Source organism: Ilyonectria robusta (assembly GCF_021365365.1).
Source record: "Ilyonectria robusta strain PMI_751 chromosome Unknown BGZ61scaffold_93, whole genome shotgun sequence".
NCBI classification, from domain to species: Eukaryota; Fungi; Ascomycota; class Sordariomycetes; order Hypocreales; family Nectriaceae; genus Ilyonectria; species Ilyonectria robusta.
This window is the reverse complement of record NW_025764527.1, coordinates 47928-56519: the sequence shown is the minus strand read 5'-3', so window position 1 is coordinate 56519 and position 8592 is coordinate 47928. Positions and strand designations below refer to the sequence as shown.

Genomic DNA, 8592 nt, shown 5'->3' with positions numbered 1-8592 from the left:
TTATAATTTTATAATTATATTAAATAAGAATAAACTTTAAGAGGAGGTAATAGATATTATATCTAATTACTATAACTTTAACTTATAATTACTATAATTATATATTAAAAACAACTTAAATATCTTAAATAGTATTTTATATAACTTTATAGATTATTTCTTTAAATTTAAAGTATATTAAGATAATCTCAATAATATTACTATAGTAATATAGAATCTTTATATTAATAAGAATATAGATAATTCTCTATATTTTATTAAGAATTTCCTTCTAAATAAGGCCGGATAATTCTTTAAGTACCTTTTCTTTATTAGTATTTCTAGTAGTTACTTCTTTATTAGATAAGGCTATTATAATATTATTTCGTTAATATTACCTATACTAGGAGGCGCCTATATTAAGATAGAAGCTGCTATTTTTAAGGTTAGTATAACCTGAATCTACTGCTATTAGCTTCTCTACCTTAGCGGTGCCCTATAGCTGCTGCTATAGTATTATAACCTAGGTAGATTTTTATGCTAATTTTAATTTTAATATCTAATTGGATTTTAAGTAAGAGATTACTAAGATCTCAATAATCTCAGTCTTATATATAAAGTTTATCTTCTAAATATATATTATTTTATTTATATTTAAATTTATAAAATTTCTTTAATTAATTTAAAAAAAAAAAAATCTTTTAATTATTTAATTATAAAATAAAAATCTTATTATAATTTTATTTTATTATCTTAAAAAGCTTATTATTATTATTAAATCTATATTAATAAATTTATTACTAGTTTTATTTAGATTATATAATATATATTTATATACCTTCTAATCTTAGCTTTCTTTAGATTATAAAGAAGCTATCAGAGGTTTATATACAAGTTCACAGCAACTGGTACTGCAACCCACCTTCTTCGCCTTCTTTATAGTCGCCTCGGTAGCTCTGCAGCTGCCCTTCCTGGCGCAGACCTCTAGATGCCCTTGCAGTAGCCCCCCGGGCTGCTATTAGTATCCCAGAGCCCGGCCTTTTCTTCTTCCAGTTATGTAACTCTTGTATATCGGTATATATATAGGTGCCGGGCCTGCGTAGCTATATACTTAGAATCCTAGCCTCTATTAATTATTATTATTTTTATAATAAAATTAAAATTAAAATTATTAAAATTTACTATATTAATATTAAAAAAATAGCTATTAATAATTTTATAAAGTCTTTTTTTAAAAAAACTATAATTACTTTTTTAAACTTTTTAAAATAAAATATATTTTACTTTTTTATATGTATAAATAAAGTATTATAATTTTTATAATATTTTAAATTATTATAGCTTTTATAATATCTTAAATAGCTAATAATTTTAATAGTTTTTTTTTAACTTTTATTATTTAGCTTAATTAAAAAAGCCTAAATTTAATATAAAAATCTTAAGCTATTAAAATTACTATTTTTTCTATTTTAGCTTAATACTATTTTAACTATTAAAATAAAATCTTTACTATTTTTTTTTCTTTTTCTTTTTTACTTTTAATTTTTTAAATTTCTTAATCTTTTTTAAATATCTTTTATAGTAATTTTTATATATAAAGCTTTCTATTTATTATAATATTTATTAAAAGAGATTATTATATAAAAAAAAGTATAAAAAATAGAATCTACTCTAATTATATAATATAATAATATAATACTATTATCCTATATACTATAAAATTATCTTATACTATAAGAGTTTTTAAAAATTGCTTTTAAAGCTTCCCTTCTAACTCTAGATAATTTAATTAAGTTAAGCAACTTATATTTATATCCCTTACAGTAATAACCTCCTTTTGCCCCTTTAGGTAATCTATTTCCACTTCCGGGGTGTAGGGTAGGATCGGTCTTTTATAGATATGCGGAAGGTCGCAACAAGGCATTGGGTACCGAGAAGCAGTGATAGATAGTCAGAGAGGCCAGAAGGATCGATATCAGCCATGGTGGATAGCGATCAAGAGCAATGTGAGGGTTTAACCCCGCAATCGATACCCCTTCATTTCTACTTATGCCTATCTCGACTGTGATAGAGGATTTCACTGGCGTTCGTTGTGGACGATAAACGACCTCTCGGCCAGTCATGATATGTTTGCATAGCAGGAATTTGATCCAATGCAGGATTTGAAGAAACCTAGTCGCAGAGACGGATTATCTTCGACTGAAACGTTTGTCTCAGCCGGGCTGCGCACGAAGGTTTCTGAGAGCTGGCGTTGAGGAGAGATTACAGTGTAGATTAAGGAAGAACAATTAGGGAACACCTGTTTTAGTACATAATTCCATGGATGGTGACTAGATAAAACAGGGGACAATAAATCGTAGTAGTGGCGACAAGAAGTTCAGTGATTCAAGACGCCTACGGTTCAAGTTGATTGGAACATTGCTATCCTGCCCGAGAAGGATCCAAGTCCTTCTCGTCTGGCGCTTAGACCGACCTTGCCCAGACCATTAATGAACGAAGATTTGACTCGACATTTTGCCTACCGCGACGGGAACGAAGATCAAACAGGGGCGTTGCATGGACAAAAATATATGACGTTGGGGTATCCAATTCAAAGTCGCGGAGATATTGGTCGCTGATGGTAAATTGAAGAAAGCACATATAGCATTGCGTTGCTTGAATAATGACGATGCTGTGAATTTCGTTAATAAGAAAGATTTCTAGGAGTAGCGTGAATGAGTGCTTCACTTTTCTTCCATTCCTTCGACATGGTCAGTCAATCTCAGTGCCAGTGCTTCGCAAGTCATCTGGGCAAGACAGTTATCCGAAATGATTGGTCTGCCGTCTTCGATACACTGAAACCTCTTCTTGGCTTCTAACATTGCCACACGGTGGTTCAAAATCATCGAGGCTGAGGCCCCTTCTTGTCGAAGATACAGCCCTCCATCGTCGGTGGCAACTATCCTCCGAAGAAGGTATGGGGTGGATGCCTCGAGCCTTTGCTCGGAGTCACGGTATTCAACCACAAGCGGTAACTGATCGGAATCTTGAGGCGGTGAGTAGTATAGTACATGGCGAATCACGCAGCTAGCTAGGCGTCTTGTATCGTCCTCAGGCGGGGCGCGTCGTGAGTGCGAAGTACTATCGACATAGCCAGCCGAGGAAGCCCCTTGCGAGTCCTCATTTTCCAGAGGGCTGCTAGAGGCAACCTGCAACGTACTGGAGTCCGTATAGTCTTCAAGAATTGTGTGCCGCCTGAGACGTTTGGACCTGCCTTCGGGTCCAAGATGCAACTCTTGAGAAACATCGGGGCTCTCGCGGAAGTGCGATAGAGCGGAGAAAGCCTGGCCAAGCGAAACGCCATATTCTCGGATCAATCTATGCTCGCTAGAGAAGGTATGCTCGTCATCGGGACCATCGATAAAGGCCGCGATTTGGTCTGGAGGCTGGCGTTGGGGGAATTGGTGTTTTAATAAAACCGGGAGAAGAATTTCCCGCTTCGGTCGACAAATAACGCGACAAGCTAAGAGGTGTTCGCGGCGCCAATCACTCGCTGCAACCTCCGGGGCTTCAACAAATGGCCTTGCGTGCTCGGCTGTGAAGCGACTGTTGAAGGACGATTCGGAAAAAACTTGAGTGAAATATGCCTTTTCAACCATTGCGTCTTTCATACTTCTTTTTGCTCAGAAATGATACTCGTCTAAGAAATTACGCATAAATACCTCCCCCTCACTGAATTATTCACTCATCACCAACACATTCGGTTATGTCATGCCTTAGCGTTGCGTTGTAAGCCGGCACGGGCCGATAGTTTTTCCGCCCTGCGATTGCTAAACAGTGTCACTCTGACGACTTGGAACCGTTCACCAAATCAATCCGGCGGAATGCCATGGCCTCAAAGGACCCGACATGTCACCCCCCATCCGTCAATAGCATGAGGGACTCTCATCCTCGCGAGAGACTGCTTACCCATCCGCTGCTATGGACGGACCGCCAGCTCCAAGCCTTTGACTGCCGCTTCATCAATGATGCAAACGACACGCCTCATCCAAAGGGGGTGCAGTTCACGCCCTCTCGATTGCCCTTAACACCACCTTCGTCGGCACCAAAGCCGCACCTTTGCAGCCAGGATGAGCCCACGGAAGAAGCACGGCGTTTGGCAAGAAGCTGCCACCCCCCTTTGAAATACTATGCCTTGGCCTGTCTACTGCGTAGCCAAGGGTTTGAGAAGACTGGGTGCGACCATCCTCACCAACAACGTGTCCTCACCAATGTCGCATCGCTAACTTGGACCAGTGACTCCATTGCTTTCTACCATAATGGCCGACCCGCTTATCGGCCCAAGTGCTCTGTGTTCTCGCCCAAGCACGACGGCGGCCTGGAAACTAGCCGCCCGCTACAGTTGGCCCATCTCGACTACGCCGAAATCCTAGGCAGCCGCCGCAAGATGCTGATGCCAAGTCGGCCCCCCCAAGGGAGCGATAACGCACCAGGGCGAGCCATCTTCCATAAAAAGTTGGCCAAAGTTACCCCAAAAGACTGGTCCCAGGATCCATTTCTGGTATCCATCTTGATATCCCTTGCCCAGTCGCAGCAGCATCATGTTGGAACTAGTCAACTAGGCCACGATGCTCTGTCGAGCGAGGATTCATATACAGTAAGCCGAATTCATGGTAACGTGACAGAACCTAGCTAATTCACTGCTCAAGGCACAGCTGCTACTAACTCACAACCTGGATCGTCACGCTATTCACCTCTATGAATCTGAGATCCCAACCATGTTTCTCAGCAAACTTACCGACCCACATCACCATGGGATGGCTAGTATGGCCGTCCATCACAAAATAGTTCCGTTTGAACCGCACAATGATTTGTCTGAGCGTTTGGCCGCTCTACTACGATGACTAAGGAACAGGGACAGACACCTATTGAATCTATCGAATTCAATACCGGGCTTTGCCATTCAATTTGATGGCTTAGTATTTGATTCCCGTGTAACTATATGTAATTTGACCCAAGTCTAGTACGTCTCCTAGAGATCCAATATTGAGTCAAGTATCTGTTATTTAATCCAATGCCAAGATTCGATCGAACTCGATCGAATAGATGATTAATTCCCGTGAAGGTAGGGGACGTTAGAGGAAATAACGGCTTGTTAATGAGGGGACCGTCTGACATGGAGGGATTCAACAGGAAATATGAAGAAGCACATGCAGGGAGTATGTAATATAGCGGTAGGGGCCTATAGGAAATGTCCCTCGGGCGAAATAAACATCATTATCATAATTGTGATTTGGGAAGAGACGTTGTAGAACAGAGTTAATTTGTAGAAAACAGGTATGACTAGGCAGATCAGAAGTCGCTTGGGTCCTTCAGCGACGCAAGTACATCAACCCATTGATCATCACTTAGGCTAAGCAGCGGCAGCGAAGGTGTGTAGATCTCAGCCTTGCTCCACGATCGAATGCACTGACCCATAGCCACTATCTCCCCTCCTCAACCGATTTCTCAAAGGCGCCATTATAAGCCCTGCGCTGCTAATGACCTCTTTCTCTCTGCATCCGACGATGCTCCTGGCAAGTCTGCGCTTGATGTAATCTATTTAGGCTTTATCAGTTTGTAAGAGAATGGGTAGTGCTTGAACCTCTCTTATACCCGGCCCTATTATTGGTTCCAGTCGCTCCCTCTTGCATGCAGAATCTGTACCCGGCCTGGGTGATATCCAGCTCATATGTTGTGGATTTGTACAACTACCCACCCTTGTTGCTCTTGGAAACCCAAGCAAGACACCTGACAGAGACTTTCATCCCTTCCAAGTCTTCGTCATTTTCCCCATCCACGCAAATCCCTGGGCATCCCATCGGATATCGCAATATAGTCTTGGTGGATGAAAACAAGGAAAGACGGAGTGGACTCACGAACCAGCAAGTCTAGTCGTAACGTATTTAACTCTTCAGCATGCTCTGCAAATTAACCGTGCAAAATAGTTAGCTTCGATAGACTAAATAGGTGTAAACTATTTCTCAATATGCTCACTAGCCTTCTCCTCATCCTTATCTTTCAGCACAATAGCATCAGTAGAGTCCTTTTCGAATACTTCAGCAATCTCTTCGAGCAAATAACCCTTCATTTCAGGATATATGGAATATACAAAAGCGAAGATTGCAAAATTCACACAGCAGTACAGTATATAGTACTTCCAGCTTATTGCCTCCATAGCAATCGGGTTTATAAAGAGATTGAAGATTAGAGCAAGATAGCTGCTGAATAGAGTCAACCTAAGGCCCTTACTGCGCAAGTAATAAGGGAAGATCTCAGTCGGGTAGGCGTACAATAGAGGGGTGAACGAGATGTCGTAATAAAAGTAATAAACAAATATCATCGGCACAACTGCGATGCCAATAGATATACTACCAGTGTTAAGAAATACCCCGTTAAGGGCCGTCCATGCCTAGTAATGTTAGTAAGTCGTTGCACGTCAACCAAGTCGCCTTGGGCTACACTCACAATGTACGAGAATCCCATCCCAGCAGCTGACCAGAGAAACAGGGTCCTTCGCCCGAGACGATCAACTATAAGTGCGCCGAGGAAGACGGAAACCAGGAAGCTAAGGGTTTCTATTCGGGTTGGCTCTCCTGCAAGCCAGTCCTGACGCCGTCAAGATATTGGCTCAGCAGCTATTTACGGAGGAATGCGAGCGTTTAGACGAGCAGTTAGGCGAGCCAAGACCGGTCGACCCTACCACACCTACACTATCGGTCTTGTTGACAAACTGGTTGCGACGTACCGGCTGAGAGGAGACTTTTGGCAAAGCACGCTGTGATACTCTCGTATTTCTGATACAGCTGCCTTGTATATCTAATCAAGCTCGTCAGCTGGGAGTTTATAACGGGGAAATACTATATAGTCCAGCTAGAGATAAGCGCGGACTCCTTGCAATCTTGGCAGTACTAGATCACCTCTTCGATTAATATAGCAAGATAGCCAGATATATAGATATGTATTTGTAAAGATAGCTTTATAGGAGATTTCCGGATTGTTCTTATAAATTGCCTTTTAAGCTGGTATTAAAGGTAGCTTTAGAGTAACTGTATAAAAAAAAGATAAAATATTACTTTTACTTTTAGCTTTAGATACTCTAACTGTTACTGCTAATAGTAAGGGGGATTATAAGATAAACTCTATTTAAATTATAATAGAAAGCTTTATGCTAACTATAGCTAGATTCTATTTAGAAGAAGAAGGGGGAAAATTCTATAAGCCTGCCTACTATAAATTAGTTATATAGTAAATTTTATTATAAAAGTAATAAGAGTAAGATAGAAAAAGATAAAAAAGAAAATAAAAAAGAAGATAAAAAAAAAGATAATAATATAAATAATAGAAATAGTAAAAATAAGCTAAAGAGTAATAATAATAATTCTAATATTATATTATTTATATACTTATTTATAAATAGCTTTAAAATTAAATATAATAATCCAGCTGCTAATACTATACTTATTTTATACTATTATATAATTATTAAAAACTTTAAGAATAAAAGAGTAAGTTTAATAATATTAGTATATTTTAGCAGTTTTATTATAATCTAGCTATAATTTAACTGCTAAATTAGTAGTATTTAAAGTTAGATATTAAATAGTAAGAGAATTCTACTTATATAAAAGCTCTTATTTTTATTTTATAACTTAGTTAATAAAATTAAATTAAAGTTTCTTATATAAATTTAAAATATACTAGTAAAAACAGAAGTATATTTAAGTTAAGATTTATAAAATAAAACTAAGTTAATATTTAAAGAGATAAAGTCTCTTAAAAAAATAGTTATAAGTACTTTAATTTATAAATATTCTATAAGAAATTAAAAAAACTCGAAATATATAATTATAATATTATAACTTTATTTATTATTTAATAATTATTAAATTAAAGTTTAGCTAATAGAGTTATAATTAGATAGTAACTAGAATATTAATAGTAAACTATAATTAAAAAGTAAAAAAGGTTAGTAGCTATATAAAATTATTTACTATATAAATAAGTTAAATAATTAAGTATACTAATATATAGCAAGTTAAGATAATTAAGATAACGAAGTTATATTAATAGCTAGATAGCTAAGAGCCTAGAAAAATACTAATAAATATATATTTATATACTAGAATAATATATAAAGCTTATAGCAATAAGTCTTAAAATTATAAATAAGTTAAAATAGCTTATATATAAGTTAGAGCAGCTTATATATAAATCCCTTAATATAGTATAAGCTACAGTAAGATAACTTTATCTAGAGGAGTTTTATAGAGTGTATATAATATTAAGTATTCAGGTTGTATAAGCTGTATATCACAGCCCGGGTTAATTAGGCAGTTTGTAACAAGGATACCGAGCCTCACGGCCGACATCCTGTCACATACCCATATCCGGTACAAGGAGGGGTTAGCCCTGCCTTGCCTTGGTACACTAGAATGCTAACCTAGACACGCGGCCCTCTGCAAAACCCAACCGCGCGGCCTACCTCAACGAGCCCGGGGCCAGCCCTCAGGGTTTCGCTGTAGTATCTATATAATCTCGACCTGCCGACTAGAGACTGAAGCAAGGCAAGCTTTAGTCTCTGTCTTAATTGAC

The 8592-nt window shown here is 37.7% G+C and overlaps 3 protein-coding genes across 3 annotated transcripts; 1 reads left to right on the top strand and 2 right to left on the bottom strand.

Annotated features, from left to right (window-relative positions):
- Window positions 1-2270: 2270 nt before the first annotated feature.
- On the bottom strand, window positions 2271-3663 carry BGZ61DRAFT_469240 (uncharacterized protein). The gene is made up of 2 exons (XM_046247936.1): window positions 2707-3663; window positions 2271-2650 (listed from the first exon to the last, which is right to left on the bottom strand). Exons 1-2 carry the CDS (start codon window positions 3627-3629, stop codon window positions 2443-2445), a joined length of 1131 nt encoding a protein of 376 aa, XP_046093465.1. The 5' UTR covers window positions 3630-3663; the 3' UTR covers window positions 2271-2442.
- Window positions 3664-3838: 175 nt separating this feature from the next.
- Window positions 3839-5231, top strand: BGZ61DRAFT_524626 (uncharacterized protein). The gene is made up of 3 exons (XM_046252661.1): window positions 3839-4194; window positions 4255-4615; window positions 4668-5231. Exons 1-3 carry the CDS (start codon window positions 3848-3850, stop codon window positions 4860-4862), a joined length of 903 nt encoding a protein of 300 aa, XP_046093464.1. The 5' UTR covers window positions 3839-3847; the 3' UTR covers window positions 4863-5231.
- Window positions 5232-5974: 743 nt separating this feature from the next.
- Window positions 5975-6579, bottom strand: BGZ61DRAFT_375576 (general substrate transporter; the record flags this gene model as incomplete). The annotated part of the gene is made up of 2 exons (XM_046242428.1): window positions 5975-6409; window positions 6466-6579. Coding segments are annotated over 2 exons (549 nt in total), but the record flags the coding sequence as incomplete, so codon positions are not given.
- Between the last annotated feature and the right edge of the window lie 2013 nt (window positions 6580-8592).